The sequence below is a fragment of the Protomyctophum parallelum genome (genome assembly GCF_964188405.1).
Source record: "Protomyctophum parallelum genome assembly, chromosome: 12".
Classification (NCBI taxonomy): Eukaryota; Metazoa; Chordata; class Actinopteri; order Myctophiformes; family Myctophidae; genus Protomyctophum; species Protomyctophum parallelum.
In genome coordinates, this window is record NC_139712.1 from 32243494 (window position 1) to 32261039 (window position 17546).

Below are 17546 nucleotides of genomic sequence, written 5' to 3' on the forward strand. Positions count from 1 at the left end.
AGTGTTCCAGTTCCAATTATGTCTGCTCATTCCATTTCCACTCACTTCTTTAATCTACATTGAATAGTTCTCTATCCTGAAGATTAGATAAAATGAGTATCCCGAAGCGAGCTGAAAATAAATTTTGTTTAATAATAAAAATGAGCTGGAGAGACAGGGTGTACTGAACAAACACGCCGTAATGACTATCCGAATAGCAGATTATTTTCACCAAAGAAACCCAACTTGCCCTGCTGTAAAGATCGATGATTCCGCGTTTGATTTGCTTTACTAGTGGGCGTCCAGTTCTTCTCTTCTTATCGGTGATCGATTTTTATTTCAGTAAAACAAAAGATGGCGGACCGAACGTCTGCTGGCTCTCAGAAAGCTAGCGCTAAGGTGAATTAATCTTCAACATGTATACTGCCTTCTACTTATCTGACGTTATAGAGTGAACATTAGCGGTGTTGAGCTCTGTTCATCGCGACAATCTCCGCCTTTGTAGCTCTCAGACTAGAGTTAACAGTAGAAAACCACCGCTGTTAGCCGCTAACATTTAGCCACACTAGCTATGTTAAGCTAAGCTAACGCTCGCTGTAGCAGTCAGGCCATGTCCAATTCCACTGCATGGTTATTAACCCAAGTAGAAAAAGTCAACAGTTCCCACATGGCCTACTGGGAGCGTGTAGCTTTATAGATAATAGATGTATTGTGACATTAGTGAGCTTTTTTGTTTGGGATTTAAAACGTGACAATTGGTTGTTTTTGTGAATGTTAACTGCAGCGCCGCCGTGTCCACAATGCCATTGACCGCCAAGCAGCACAGCAGCAGTTGGCTAATGGCTAGGCCGCTGTCAATGTCTGCATTAACTGCAGTCATGCTGTGTTTATATTTACATGCATACCTGTCTGCCGGGTTATCTGCAGTCAGCAAACATTTTTTGATTAATTGAACAAGGTGGACCCTCTAGTAAACAAGTGTAATGCTTTATTGGGTCGTCCACTCACTGTACTGTAATTCTTCAAACTGTTAATAAATATTTCAATCAATCAAACAAACCATGGTGTGTTTACATGAATTCAGGCGCTGCTGGAGAGCAAGCTCAAGTCCTTCAGCATTGGAAAAATGGCAGTTGCGAAGAGAACCCTGAGTAAAAAGGAACAGGACGAGATTAAGAAAAAGGTAAATCATGTTAGAGTACAGAAAGGAAATGTAAACACAATCTATAAAATATAGATTAGGTCTATATTCAAGCAGACACACATTGACACAAATGCAGCTGGAACACCTCATTTGAATTTGAATGAGTAATCTCTCCTGATTAGCTGAAATTTGACGACCCACCTGCAAATGTATTTTCTGTAATATTATTCTGTTATTGATCACTTTATATAGTAATGATTACTGTCAGAATATAGTGCTTTAACCTTAACAAAATATCACTTGTACCCTACCTTTAAATCTTCAATTTTTCAGTAAAAACCCAACCTAGTACTTGGACCACTTTTGTCCATCTACCATACGGATGCTGGGTTTCAAGTGGTTATCCACTTGAACCCCAGTATCCATATTCTGGCGGGAACATAAGCCAGAATTTGCAGATCTATAAGCTCACATAGTATCACAGCATAATATTTGCTTTAGAAATTAAAGTACAGACCCAACCCACTCCAGTTCACAAAGTCTAGAGGTTTAAGTGGTTCAAAATGCATCCCATTTGTCAAACACATCACTTGCCTGTCAGAGGTTTTGATATTGGTGTCTGTGTGCAGGAGGATGAGCGTGCAGCGGCAGAGATTTATGAAGAGTTTCTTGCTGCCTTTGAGGGAGGAACGGATGGCAAAGTCAAGGCCTTTGTCCGTGGTGGTATTGCAAATGCATCAAAAGGTAAAAGGGCTTCTGATATTTAGGCGACGACACATGGGGAATAATCATGTGTACCATACATAGCAATTTTATGTATTTTCTGCATGTTTTGTCTCTTGCAACCATGTATGTATTTTGGTAAAAAACATATGTCCATTTTGTACAACAAAGATTTGACCTTGAAGTTAATCTGTGTTTGCTTACAGAGGAAGCTGCAGCTGATGAGAAGAAAGGAAAGCTTTACAAGCCCAAGTCACGATTTGAAACCCCAAACAAACAGCAGCAGCAGCAGCAGCAACAACAACAACAACAACAGCAGCAACAAAGTTTTTTGCCACTGGAAACCCCACCCCAGTTTTTACAATTGGATAAAAGACATGTATGTAAAATCAGAACTTGCTGTCAGTACTAATTTCTTGGCGGCTGTGGCTCAGGGGTAGAGTGGCTGGATGGCAACCGCAAGGTTGCTATTTCGAACCCGGGCTCCCCCAGAGTTAGTGTCGAAGTGTCCTTGAGCAAGACACTGAACCCCCAATTGCTCCTGATGTGCTGGTTGGTGCCTTGCATGGTTTCTGCCGCCATCAGTGTATGAATGTGTGTGTGAATGTAATGCACAATTTATGTAAAGCACCTTGAATGCTAAATCAGTGAACGAGTGAATTTCTCATTGCTTATGCTGGCTACTATGTCCATCTTTCAGACACCGAAAAAAGCCACAGAAAAGGAGAAAAAGAAGAGCAACCTGGAGCTTTTCAAAGAAGAACTTAAACAGTAAGCATTGTCATGTCCATCTTTTGGTTTGCTGTTTTGAGTGTTTTCTACACTAGGTTGTATATAAATGCAAATTATACCATTATATAGTTATTGTGTAATTGGTTGGCAGAGTGTAAATATCAACCAGTTTAGCACTCCAAAGGCACCCACCCACCTTATTTATCTTAACTGTAATTTGGCAATGGCCACTGCCAGCAGTTCCTAAAAAGTATTTTCTTCTTCCTCTCTCCCTTATAATCATGAATATTAATAATAAAACTGTGGTATAAAGGAAATCATACGCTCATGGTCATGCTATACAATCTAATATTAGCACGGGTGTGCTGATCTATGACCACCGCACACCAGTGTCAATCTTTCACATAGCACTCCCTGTCATGCATTATTGTTTATTTTACCCGTTTATATACATGTTTGCTGTCTTACAGAATACAGGAAGAAAGGGATGAAAGACACAAGCTGAAAGGCCGCGTCAGTCGCTTTGAACCTCTGTCTGTGGATGGGCGACGCTCGTGTAAGTTTTCACGCTGCATGAACAAACCATCTACCCCAGCCCCGACCATTCTAGTCGGGACTGAAGCTGCATTCACATGGGATCAGGCAAGCGGTAGACGGCAAACCGGAAATCATTTTAGTGGACGGGAGCAGGATGGTAAACGGAACAGGATGGCACGGCAGCCAGAACCAGCAACAATCACGACAGACAGCATCAATGTTAAAATATTTAATCTTTTTACCGTTCCGTGCCGTCCAGCAGGTTTTGCCGTTTGCCGTCTGCCTGATTCCATATTGTGAATGCAGAATTACTGTCCTCCACCTGCTATGCTGCTTAGTGCTTTGCCCCTGGCCCCTTCCCGCCGGGCTTTCGATTGCCCCCGGAAACAAAATTTATACTGCTTTTCTGCTTCTTTTAGCGGATGGTTCTTCAAGAAGAAACCGTCCGTCCAGTGGTAATTTTGAATTAATATGGTGGATTTGAATATCTTCATCTTGCCAAGAATGTGTATTGTTCCATCAGACAGCTTTAAGAAAAGCACGCTCTCTTTTCTGTCTCTGCAGTTCTGGATGACTCCGCACCAGGTTCCCATGATGTCGGCGACCCGTCAACCACTAACCTGTATCTAGGAAACATCAACCCACAGGTGAATTTGTGTTTCATAATGAACAATAAAGGAAACCAGAAAGCACTAGTTTTGATGCCCTTCGCTACACCCCACCCCAAACGAAAGCTGATGTTGGATACTGTTTGGCCCTCTGTCATTTCCTCGTATTTGTAGTTTATTTAAGTTATGTTATAAGTTATGAGTTATGAGGGACTTAGCGAAGGGCTAATTGTAGAGTGGAAGTTTATTTACTGTCCTATAATATATAACTAGACTTTACCCATTCTGAATATATGAACACCAAAGGATGTACAGTGTGGGTAATTCATGCAATGTAATAGATCACATTACTGATTGGGAGGGAATTGTCCTGTCTCTATCCTGAGTATCTATCCTGATGCAAATGGGCGTGGCCATCACCCGTCCAGGGAAAGTGACATTTTATAAGAGTTATAAGGTGAAATGTAAAGTGGGCTGTTATAGCGCCACTATGAGGCCGACTAATTATTTATTACATTTACTTTAATAATTATTATGAACCTCCCCTCAAAGTGTTCCAAGTGCTCCGACGGGGGGACAATATACTTGGGAAAAATACTTGATGTGAGTTTTCGCATTTTCCTATGTAAGTGGATGGGTAATTTTAATGCACTAATAATTTAATTATGAATCAATAATTTGTTAAAGTGAAAAAAGGGCTTCGTAATATTATGGTCAATGCCTGTGTGAAAAGTGTTTGGTGCAGCCAGTGAGGAGATACGACAGTGTTTCTTACAGACATTCAGACATTGAGGGAATTATAGTATGATAGTATGATAATAATAAATAATAGAGGTTCACAGGTAACGATGCATTCATCAGGAAAGATCCCAATTGGATGTCTTCAATGCGCATTCTACCGAACCATAAAACCACTGGATCAAAAACAATGCATGGATTTTGTGAACAATCAAACAACGCTTCCCTCCTAAAATCCTCCCATGTTGCAACACATCTCTGTGTCTGTGTTGTCTGGTAGATGAACGAGGAGATGCTGTGTCAGGAGTTCGGCCGCTACGGCCCCCTGGCCAGCGTGAAGATCATGTGGCCCAGGACGGACGAGGAGAGGGCCCGGGAGAGGAACTGTGGCTTCGTGGCCTTCATGAACAGGAGGGATGCTGAGCGAGCACTCAAGAATCTAAATGGTACCAACTTAGCTGCTCTCGTCTCTATCTCTCTTCTCTATTAATAAAAAGTTTTTACTGACTCCCATTTGTTGTTGAATCTCTCCCAATTAAATGTAATTAACGTGTTCCTCCCTTCCCTACTACTAACTACAGGAAAGATGATTATGAACTTTGAAATGAAGCTCGGATGGGGAAAAGGCGTGCCCATCCCACCGCACCCAATCTACATCCCTCCTGCCATGATGGAGCACACGCTCCCCCCGCCGCCCTCTGGCCTGCCCTTCAACGCACAGCCGCGCGAGAGGCTGAAGAACCCCAACGCGGCCCTTCTCCCGCCGCCCAAAAACAAGGAGGAGTTTGACAAGGTAACTTGGCACCACAGCCTAGGGTTATTTGTTATGGGTTGAGTCAGTGTTCATGTTGATGGTAAGCTGTTAGGTCTTTATAAGGCGAGGTTTCTCTAGCTCTTAGATTCTGTGAGTATTGGCTTTGTATGCTCTTGACTGAACTATAGTAGATGTACACTTTTACTCAAAAGGGTGGGCTGAGTGGATTACTGTAAATGTATGGGGATTGCTTAGTGCAACAGAGAGGTGTGTATGCTTAGTTCATCGATGGTAAGTGTGTGTAATATAGGCTGTTGTGGCCTTGGAATGGCTGATATTCCCTACACTGCAGGTATTCCATACACAGCCATAGAACACTTGCATAGAACTGCTTTATTCATAGGATACTTCCAACTGCTTTATTCATTCAAATTAATTCCTGTGACTGGTGGTCAGCTCTTGCAATACAGTATAAAATCCTTTGCAAACATACATTTTGTAAAAGAAAAGACAAAAAAAAACTCCACTTTTCCACAAGTTTCACACAGGCCACATTCTCTGTACTCGACGGCAATATAGACATTATTTCAGTGAGCACATTAAATTGCCAGGTGCGATTGGCCCACACTAAGCGCAATTCACCTGGCAATTTGTGATTACATATGTGCTCATAAGAAGGAAGTGACTGTGGTCCACATGAAGCTTATGGGAAAAAGTGTTGCGCTTGGAAAAGATCTGACCACGAGTAGCAGCAATTACTGTAACTATTGGGTTACACCGTGACACCGTTAGACCGTGACAAATTAGAATGGGGTGAATCCTCAAGAAAATGGCGTTTTCTATGGCTGTGTATGGAATACATGCAATGTATGTTATATATTAGCCATTCTAGGGTTAGGGTATTACAAATGTTTAGAGTTTTGAGTGAAGGATTTATTGACCATTTTATAAAACTGACAGCAGTAAAGGAAAGTTGTTGTCTCTTTGCAGTTTTCAATGCATTTTTATATTTTTCACCTGTTGCCTTTTAACAATACTCACATATTCTATGTTTATTATCTGATGTGACTTCATATACAGACTCTGTCGCAAGCCATAGTCAAAGTGGTTATCCCAACAGAAAGGTACATGTTTTTCTTTTGTTTTAATTGGTATAAAATTTTAGAAAAACAAAAACCCATAACAAAGCAAAAAGTTTGATCAATTTGATCACTGCATGCTACAGGGGGCTGTTATGTATGGGTGAGCAATAGTTGAGCAAGTGTACACATGTCTGGTTAGGAATACACCCACAGTTCAAGCAGCACTATGTAGTTTGGGGTATCAGTGGCCACTTTGGACAGAAATAACATGGCAGCCGACGTCTTTGACTTCATCACACAAGAGTCTCTGCATGTCCGACTAAGACTAAAGACAGAAGACTAAATAGGACTACGACTAAATGGTGTGTTATTCAAAAGACTAAGACTAAATCAAAATATTGTGAAAATATTAACACTGCTCTCCCCTATTACATATTATTTTAGTCAAGCCCCTGAGTATATATTTATGGAAGGATGATTGTTATTGATTAGACTTGAAATGCTATATAGTTGTTAAAAATGTACATAGTGCCGCTTTAACACAACATCCTGTACTATGTCTAATTTTGTCTATATATTAGGGCTGTCAACAAATAGAAAAAAATCAAACGTATGTATATACTTTTTAAATAAACAGATTCTAAAATGTATGTTAACAAAGAAAGCACCATATAGACAAAAGGTATCCTTCCAAGTTGTACTGCTTGTCAAAGTGTAAATTGCAGACTTGAAAAGAAAATAATCCAAGGAACTCCGTCTTTGGTGAAAAATTAAATAGTTTATTTGATGATGAGCAAGGCAAATAAATAACAGGACCTACGCGTTTCGACCAAAAGGTCTTCGTCAGGGTCTATCTAAAGAAAGCGGAAAAATATTTTTCCTCTTGTACTGCCTTTTGTCCTGCACCTGGGCTAGAGTGGAGGTGCATGCTCTATTTCCTTTGCTATCTAAAGAAAGCACCACTGTCTCTCTGCTTTGTGACGTTGTTGTGTGGCCCTGGGTTACTGTAACCTTGCACAGCAGAGATCAGAGATCACAATGAAAATGTAGGTCAACCTGAAACGAGCAATCGGTGTGATAATGATGGCACAACCCAAGTCGGCCTCAGCGAGTGGAATTTTAACACTGAGCAGTCAAAAAAGACATGGCATACATTTTCTTGTGTATATAGGCCTACTTTAATTAATTTCCGCTTTTATTTAAACCTGTATGAATATTATATTACCCATTATCAAATTAAATTGTTATTACATTGTGAATCATTCAATTGATCTCCGAGAGAACACATTCTCTTAAAATTAGTTTCTTTGACGTATCAGTATTTTATTTGTTTAGTTACCAATATCTAGCTTTGTCAGATCCATTAAAAGACATGTTTGGATAAATATACCTACTTTGTTAAGTGGGTATGTGTCTCATATTGATTTAACCTCTTGTGGTCAAATGCACAAATATTTGAGAAGTTTTTAACGCTTTTAAAAGAAATATCCAGATGTCATTTTTGGCCAATTTTGACAGCCCTACTAATTCAGCTCATAATTATACATTGTTAAATATGAGCGTAGTTGAATGTAGTTGTCAATGTAGTTTTGTTTTTTAAACCAAGATCAAGATAAGATTTCTATATCACAATTACCCCTCCATATGTCCAAAACTCATACTTCTGTCATAGTTTGAACAGCTACATAGTGATATTACACATTCTTAGCCTAGTTGTTCTGAATCCATATATATGAGATGCTGCTCTCTGACTATTGCTCATTCAGACTGTCCGCCCCCATGGCCTCTGTCACTCCATCGGGGGCTCAGTAAACCTGGCCCCTGGCCGCAAATCCCAAAACCGCCCATTATTTAGTCTATATGACCTTTGACATTGGCCTTGGTGAGCAGCACACGTTGAACTGTCTGCAGCAGCGAGGGACCTGAAAAGCAACATGGGATGGATTTGGGAAAGTATACAGAATTTTACACCGCCATTGCATTGGTACGGTCGGCTCCAATACAAGTAAATGTGATCTGTGTTGTCAAATGAAAGACATCCTTGTTTTGTTGGCCACTTTAGCTAATTCTGTCCAACTCGCACCATACCGTTAGTTCTTCCCAGACCTGTCAAAGTCTCTGCGGAGCTGTAGTCATACCATTTGCACAGTCTTCAGTGCAAATGAACCAGTAGATGTCATGTTTAGCCTATTTAGGCCAACAATCCTATACTGCTTGGGTTCTTCACTTCACATTAGTCAGGAATGGAGAGTGGGCATTGAAAAGGTATTGTATTTGTGGACGTGGTCTGTAAATACAATCTCTCAGCAATGTCCCTCATATTCTCCCCCATCTTGTTCAGCTTCACTGTCCCCATTCTGTGTAAATGCATCTTAGGAGGTAGATGCCTAGGAAAGGGGTCCAGGCAGGGCAGAGGAATTGACAATAAATTAGTTGGACTACATTTTATCATTAATATATCTTTTTAATTCTTAAGAATCCAGTTTTTAAGTTCTAGCATTGCAAAATAATATCTCATAATGAAAAGATTTTATTTGTATTCTCTGTACCTTTTTATGTTCTCTGTGTGAAGCTTTAATAGGCCCAGAGGCATAGTCAAGGTTAACAAAGGTTTTGGGTATGAGTCGAGTCCGGCTACTCTGAATCCGTTTGCTTAACTGTGTTTTTCTTATAGGAATTTGCTCTCTCTCATCCACCGAATGATCGAGTTTGTGGTGCGTGAGGGCCCAATGTTTGAAGCTATGATTATGAACAGAGAAATCAACAACCCCATGTACAGGTGAGTGTAACACTGCAGCTCATGTTTCTTTATTATGCTGTTTTCTCACTGGCAGCTACAAAGCGACAGGCTACAAGCCAGTGTCAATGGAAGCCAGCGACATGAGCATATTAACTGACAGACACTTCAAAAGCTTCAAAATAAAGTTGAGCTGGCTTCACCTTTTTCCAGTGCTCGAAAGATGGAGTGAAGCATCAATCATATTTTTCCTTACCCATTTCCATTCACCTTGTCTCCTTCCTCCAAATTCTGGCTTGCAAGTTGTAATGAGTGAAAAACAACGTTTAGTTCCTTATTTTCTATTTTTCTTGCTCGTCGCTCCAACACACATACGTACGCTTGATGACAACAAGCTGTCAACAAGTGTTTGTATCTGCTAGTGTGAACTGTGAACGCAGCACTAATACAGGTTGTCATTTTTTGTTTTGCAAGGTATTGATGAGTCTTTATATTCCAGGTTTCTATTTGAAAACCAGAGTCCAGCACATGTGTACTATCGGTGGAAGCTGTACTCCATATTACAGGTGTGATATCTGTTAAAAAAATTCCCGTGTACATTCGGGGCAAACGTTCATACCAAGTTAGAAACAGATACTTGTATTGTTGCAGCCCAACATGCATCGATTTGGTCTCGTAGACTAATTATCCCTCATGTGTCAACGTGTACAGGGAGAAGCTCCAACCAAATGGCGCACAGAGGACTTCCGGATGTTTAAGAATGGGTCTTTCTGGCGCCCTCCCCCTCTGAACCCATACCTCCATGGACCTTACGACGATGGAGAGGAAGGAGGAGTAGAAGAAGATGAGGAGGATTCTACCAAGAAAGGCTCCTTAAAAGAAGAGTACAGTCCTTTATTATTATTACTAGCCCTTACCCGTTGTGAGATATTTGGCCGTGGAAGGTACTGCGCCCGGGTGCGTTTGTAATTGACTAATAAATAAATAAATAATAATAATGTGTGAAATCGAAAAAAGGGCTTCGTTACGCCCTCCATATTCATATGGTCAATGCCTGTGTGAAAAGTGTGAGTGATTGGTGCAGGCAGTAAAGAGCTACGGCAGTGTTTCTGACACACACAGACACACACTCAGACATTGTTAGAATTATAGTATGATGATTATTATTATTATTGTCAAATACTTGTGTAGCTGCTAGTGTAGCTGTGTAGAATACAATGGGGATGATTTGTATGTCTAGACCACGGTTTCCCAAACAGTGGGTGCAATCCGCAAACAAATCTTAAACGCAACGCGAATAGACTTGTACGCTTGTAGATCTGCTATTGTGTCTAGTTTGGGTCTCGGGCAATCGTCTAATCTCTCTTTTGGGTCTCGACCTGAAAAGTTTGAGAACCACTGATCTAAACTATCCTTGTTTAGTTCCTATTCACTGTCATTTGGTGCTGCTGTTGCTTGACCTCCCTCTCTCATCCGTGCAGTGAGCGTGATAAACTAGAGGAGATGCTGCGGGCTCTGACCCCCAGGAAGGGGGACATCGCAGAGGCCATGCTGTTTTGTCTCACTCATGCCGAAGCCGCAGAGGAGATAGTGGAGTGCATTACGGAGTCCCTTTCCATTCTTAAAACCCCCCTCCCAAAAAAGGCAAGACATTCAACCTTTAGTGTGTTATCTGCCATGGTTTGATAAAGATTTATCACATGAATTATTTGTATATATATTTATATATATTATATATATTTATTTCCCCCCCTCTTCCTCTTTTTCAGATTGCACGGTTATATCTGGTTTCAGATGTGTTGTATAACTCTTCAGCCAAAGTAGCCAATGCATCTTACTACAGAAAATTGTAAGTTATGAAAAATTTAGGAAACGTTGTGTCCAAGATAAAGACAATTGTACTTTTATCTAATTACCTCAAATGTAAACTCTTTTACCTATACCCTCTACAGTTTCGAGGCCAAGCTCTGTCAGATCTTTGCAGACCTCAATTCAACGTACAAATCGATACAGGGTCACCTCCAGTCTGAGAACTTCAAGGTACCAGATACTAGGGCTGCAACTATGAATTATCAACTGTTTTCTTTCTATAGTTTGATTAACGACTTGACTTAAACCCTATTTTATGTTGAGGTACAAGTACAACAGTGTCTCACAACAGTTGCTAAAATAGCAATCTTGCGTTGCAAGCTTGTAGATATTTTGGCTAATTTTTATAATCTTTTTTTAAGTCGACTCCTACCAGATATTCTTAAAATACTGATCATAAGAACAAATATAAACACAATTGACATGTCATTCCTTGTTTCTGAAAATTGCTGTGTCTTCCTCTGCATTGCAGCAACGGGTAATGGCGTGTTTCCGGGCGTGGGAAGACTGGGCTGTTTACCCAGATCCCTTCCTAATCAAACTGCAGAACATCTTCCTGGGTCTGGTCAACCTCGCAGCAGAAAAAGAGCCCCTGCCCCTTCCCATTGTACTAGTGGAGGTCAGTAGCCTTAACCTACCTCAACTTTGTACACTTATTGGGCTTTCAAAGACTGCAGTCACTTGCAGTACATCATAATTTGTGTGCTATGTTGTTGTTTTTTTAGACTGAGCCAACAGAGGACATTGATGGAGCCCCCATTGGGGAGTTTGTAGACGGGGCTCCACTGGAGGATGTAGATGGGATACCCATAGATGCGGTGATCATGGATGGTGCCCCCTTCGATGGAGCCCCACTGGACGATCTAGATGGAGTCCCTATCAAGCCCATGGAGGAGGACATAGATGGAGTACCTTGTAAGTGGTGCTGAGACCAAGCTGCAAATACATTTGAAACGCCTACATTTGGGCTCTATTTTGATGGTAAAAAAAATGGTAAATGGTGCATTTATATAGCGCCTTTATCCAAGGCGCTTTACATAGATTGTGCATTACATTCACCCATTCATACACCGATTGCGGTGGAAGCCATGCAAGGTACCAACCAGCACATCGGGAGCAATTGGGGGTTCAGTGTCTTGCCCAAGGACACTTCGACATGTAGACAGGAGGAGCCGGGATTCGAACCGCCGACCCATGGATCATTGGACGACCTGCTCTACCTCTTGAGCCACAGTCGCCCTATCTCTAAGATGTTGTCTTTGACCAACGAAAACACATATTTTCCCAAACACACTTGAAAATGGATACATTTTAAAACGCTGATCTCACTCGTGCTGTGGTTCGCACGGGGAAAGCGGCCTTTTCAAAAATACTGATGTGACCCAAACTCGAGCTAAATATCCAATATTGTGGAGAAATGTATTTTAATGTTCACCATCTCCTTTGCTACAGTATTCGTGTCTTGGTCTCCTTTGCTACAGTATTCTTGTTTTGGTAGTTCACAGCTTTCAGCAAGGACAACTGCCAAGATTACCAACTGTGCAGAAATCCGTGCGCATGCAACAATGAAAGAGATCTGTCTGTCTGTTCTGGCATTACAGCAAACTTTGTAGGAAAGGACCTGAAAAGGGCTCAAAGTCCACATGGCCTTAGTAGTTGCTTAAACCCATGAAATGTGGTCATATATGGCTGACTGTAGTGAATGGACTTTAATTATGTACATCTTTTTTACAGTGGACCACTCCAAAGAGGCAGCCTTCAAAGTAGCACCCTCTAAGTGGGAGGCAGTGGATGAGGCTGAGTTGGAAGCTCAAGGTGAGACCTTAGCAAATATCCTTTCGATATGAAGATGGGCCTGTATGCCATAACAATTTGAATTCCAATATGTATACATTGTTGCCATCTAGTGCATGTTTCTTGTGGTGCTCATTTTCATCTTTGCCGATTCAGCTGTGACCACTTCAAAATGGGAGATATTTGAGCCACCAGAAGAAACAAAAAAGTGAGTTTAATTGCATATTTCTTTGGCGGAATGGTGTCCCCGGTGAGTCTGTTTTATCGTTTTACATAAACTTGATTTCATCCTCTGCAGGGATGAGGATGAGAGTGATGATGACGACAGGAGTCCGCGCTCCGAGGATCCTCAGAGTTACTTCAACCCCATCAGAGATGACTCGGACACAAAGACCAAGTACTCTGAAATGAACGAAGAGAAACGCACCAAGCTGAGAGAGATAGAGGTAATGTCCCACACTGTTCCAAGTCTCCCGTATTGCACACACATGGGGTGGGCCATTCTTGGCATAGACATACTAGACATACTATTGTAATTGTGTAGCAGACCTGAAGTCCACTTACGCTACGAGTTCTGACAGCAAACTGTGCACAAACGGAGGTTGTGAATGTGTGATAAAACCGCTCCAAATGTGTTTGAAACAATTCCAGTTTCTCGATGTTGGACCCGGTTTCTCTAGATCCCAACCCTAGCCTAAATCACCTTCCCTACACTTCCTCCAAAGCTTAAAGGTCGTTTATTTATTTATTTCACCCAAGGTTAAAGTCATGAAGTTCCAGGATGAGCTGGAGTCGGGGAAGAGGCCGAAGAAGGCAGGCCAAAGCATTCAGGAACAAGTGGAACACTACAGGGACAAACTATTACAGAAGGTACTATCCACTCAGCCTGATGCTATGATTGTATATCGGGGGGGCTGAGAATGTTGCAAGTGGGTCCCCAAATAATTGGCAAAACCCTAGGATTTAAAAAGAAAAATGTTTTATGTAGAAACGATAGCATAGTGTTTTTTGTCTTTAAAACCTAGAAATAGTTTCCATTGTGATACAGATAAATAGGAGATTAGAGTCTTAGTTCCATTTAGCCAAGCTGGAACACAATAATTGAATAATTGATCATTAAAATAAACATGCTCTGAAAAGGCATGCACCCGGTGGGCCTGCAAATGGTCTCTCGAGTAGGCCCTGATCCAGAAACGGTTGAGAACCGCTGCTGTAGATGGGAACCAATCCGCAAGCCACCTCTCACTGTCCTTTCACTGTGTCCCTGGCCTCCTCTCACTGTCATTTCACTGTGTCCCTGGCCTCTCACTGTGTCCCTGGCCTCCACTCACTGTCATGTCACTGTGTCCCTGGCCTCCACTGTGTCCCTCCAGGAAAAAGAGAAGGAGAAACTTGAACGGGAGAAAGAGAGGGAGGAAAAGGAGAAGAAGAAGACGGAGACCCGCCTGAAAGAGCTGAAGAAAGAGAAAGAGAAGGAGGACACGCCGACCAGAAAAGAAAGGTTAGACAAAAATGTTTAATAGAACCTGTCGTACTATAACTGGGACCATCACAGTGCACATGGGGAATTGGCAATGAACAACTGTAAGGGAAGAAAACAGGCCAAAAGAATGATGTTCTCATGACGTATGTTTTTCTTTTGTTGATATATAGTATGACTTATTAGTGAGGCCGCACAACAAAACCAGTCTGTTTTCCAGACAGGGGTATTGTCAAAAGATGAATCAAGATATTTGAAAGATCCCATGCCATCTCTTAAGAAGACAAAGCAGCAACGGTTAAAATGACTTGATTTTTTTTATTTTATTCAATGAAGACAAACGTTTGACATGTTGAAATGCATTATGCTTCTCTTCTTTCAATAAATAAATCAATTCAACAGTGTATTCTTGCAAGTCGCTGTCATCCCATGACATCTTTTTAATATACTACCAACAATTAGCATGTTTCTGACATAGCATGACTGATGATGTAATTATAGTATGACACCATGACTGTGTATGAGTATGAAACATAGCTATGTACGTTTCTGACAACATGACAAATCTTTGATTTATTTCCTCCATGTCATATATATATTTTTATTACATGGAATTATGGCAATCATGACAGCATGAATGTGTAGGATTTCTTTTATTTTTCCGACAATGTGGTATTTCTATTCTGTTCTGGTATATTTTGACACACACGTGTCGCCCTCTGGTTGCTAGGAAACGACGTCACAGTGGGTCTCCCAGCCCAACGCGGAGCGGTACCAGACGAGGCCGTTCGCCTTCACCCCGCTCAGAGAGGTCGGAGCGCTCCAACGAGAGGTCTGAACGCTCCTACTCTAAAGACGTGGTGTCTTCTCGTTCCACCCATAAAGACTCCCCTCGCTCCAGCAACAAAAAGTCCTCCAAGAGGTAAGATGCTCGTTAATCATGGAATCTGAAGTCAAGTTATGCTTTATTTGCAGCAGCTGAACTCACCAAGTAGCAATTAAGAACCAGACCAGAGCCATTATTTTACTTTTTTGACGTTATCTGCATTGGCAATTATGCAGACGATTTGTACCTGGAGTCCCAATTAAAGAAATTTCAGAACCTTTCAGAAGAATTTAAAAATGTCAGATCTATACAAGCACACAACACGTTTCAAACGGATAGAAACTCTTGCACGTTTTGACAAATTATCAGTCAAAACATTAGAAATCGGTGGACTCTGGCGTAGGTTGGGCTGTAGTAGTAATTTCGATTTATCATGTTTGTCCTGCTCAGGTCTCCCTCATCACCCCGCACACCCAAACGGTCCAGGAGGTCGCGGTCCAGGACACCCAAGAAATCAACTAAGAAATCCCGTTCCAAATCCAGGTCGCCACACCGGTCTCACAAAAAATCAAAGAAGAACAAACACTGACTAATCACAACCCTAACCCTCAACGGTCCTCCAAGACCAGCCTATGTCCCTCCCTTCCGTTCTACTTCTCTGCGCCGTGTTGTATAAAGATTGACTGGCTGGGCAGGCCGACGGGACCTGTCTGAATGTTTCTTTCATGTGAAGACGAGGGGAGAGTTTTGGTTGCCATGTTGAGTATGAAATGGATTGCTGTTTTATATTGTAAAAAAAGATAAAAGATATTGCGCCTGTGTGTCCTATCTCTCATCATCGCCCAATGAAATTCATCCACATGGTAGACCACGCCTGTGCAGTGTGACGATGACTCTAGTCTTATAACCATACATGTCATTTTCTGTTTTTGTAGTTCACATTAAAAAATTATTCCTAATAAAATGGGCTCATGTTTTGTAAAAGCTCATCTGATCAGTTAATTTGCTTCCAAATGCACATATTAGAACAGAATGATGTACATATTAAAAGGATTTATTTTTAAAATTTTCTTTGAGATCAAGTAATGCATTGCAATCTGTTTTCATAATTTTATGATTTATCGTCAAACCATGAAAAGCTTCATACTATAGTTATGATGTAAAAAAAAGATACCATGAAAAACCACGTGATTATTTTTAATTGTCAAACCATAAACGACATACTATAGTAAGCCCTTCTTGGTTTTCATCCTTATTTGATTATCAAACCACGAAAAACTACATGTTTTTCATGGATCTATTCCATGAAAACTACATGCTATAGTAGCATATACCAGTAAGTACGACCTCGCCCTTTTTAATTGAGGTTTTCAGGCTGGGTAGGGTGTAAAATGTGTACTAATTATAAGACCAGACGGCCCGCGGGCCAGTCCAGTTAGGGCCCAGGTAGTGCAGGGCCTCAATTTCCGGGCCGGTTGAGAACTAGTTTATGCTGGGTGTGGCTGTGCTAATAACATTAGGGTGGTCTGAGTTTGAATGGACAGGTATCAAGCTTTGGGGTCATATCCATAGTAAGTGATATCCAACATCATCTTACGGTGGATATCATTTCAAAGTTTTAGAAATGTAGTGCTTTAAATTTGAGAAATTCAGAATGGGGTCAATAGCAGGTTTTGGCACGTCAAATCATTTTCACATTGAAACTTCATTCACACTTTATAATTCAGCTTACTGTGGGCACACATGCTGGAGCCCAATGCATTCTCAATGGCAATAGCACAAACTTTGGCATGCTACTAGTCCTACATAACATAACATGCTTACACCTAGAAACACCATTCAAACGTATTTAGGTTAATCTTACGGTGGACATGTTGGCCTGAAAAGGAATATGTTTCATTGTTTTAGAAATATAGTGCTTTCAAATTTACAATGGGGCTCAATGGCAGACATTGGCACGTCAAAAGTCACTTTCACCTAGAAACTCCATTCACACTTTTTATTATTCAGCTTACTGTGGAGACACATGTTGGAACTTTTTTACTTTGAAATGTTTTGTAGTTTGTGAGTTATTTAACTTAAACGCCCAATGCATTCTCTATGGCAATAGCACAAACTTTGGCATGCTACTAGTCCTACATACTTACACCTAGCAACCACATTCTAGCCTACTTAGGGTCATCTTACGGTGGACATGTTTTCCTGAAAAGTAATCTTTGAAATGTTTCATAGTTTTGGAAATATAGTGCTTTCAAATTTGAGACATTTAACATGGGGGGGCTCAATGGCAGCTCTATAGGCACGTCAAAAGTGACTTTCACCTAGAAACTCCATTCACACTTTTTATTATTCAGCTTACTGTGGAGACACATGCTGGAACTTTTTTATTTTGAAATGTTTTGTAGTTTATGAGTTATTTAACTTAAACGCCCAATGCATTCTCTATGGCAATAGCACAAACTTTGGCATGCTACTAGTCCTACATACTTACACCTAGCAACCCCATTCTAGCCTACTTAGGTTCATCTTATGGTGGACATGTT

At 41.0% G+C, this 17546-nt stretch overlaps 1 protein-coding gene across 3 annotated transcripts; it reads left to right on the forward strand.

Moving 5' to 3' along the window:
* Positions 1-333: 333 nt before the first annotated feature.
* u2surp (U2 snRNP-associated SURP domain containing) lies at positions 334-16228 on the forward strand (the record flags this gene model as incomplete). 3 transcript variants are annotated; one of them, XM_083778489.1, is made up of 26 exons in its annotated part: positions 334-378; positions 1064-1162; positions 1753-1867; positions 2053-2225; positions 2547-2617; positions 3049-3134; positions 3535-3570; positions 3680-3762; positions 4742-4907; positions 5043-5254; positions 6296-6339; positions 8972-9076; positions 9534-9600; positions 9746-9918; positions 10516-10678; positions 10804-10883; positions 10987-11074; positions 11376-11522; positions 11629-11818; positions 12638-12718; positions 12854-12905; positions 12996-13143; positions 13457-13567; positions 14071-14198; positions 14908-15099; positions 15454-16228. In XM_083778489.1, the coding sequence occupies 26 exons, from the start codon at positions 334-336 to the stop codon at positions 15590-15592; spliced, it is 2994 nt and encodes a 997-aa protein (XP_083634615.1). In that variant the 3' UTR covers positions 15593-16228. The 3 variants fall into 3 exon arrangements, with proteins under 3 accessions (XP_083634615.1, XP_083634616.1, XP_083634617.1); XM_083778490.1 differs by lacking the exon at positions 3535-3570; XM_083778491.1 differs by lacking the exons at positions 334-378; positions 1064-1162; positions 1753-1867; ... (5 more) ...; positions 4742-4907; positions 6296-6339 and having other exon boundaries at positions 5126-5254; positions 15454-16226.
* Positions 16229-17546: the final 1318 nt, after the last annotated feature.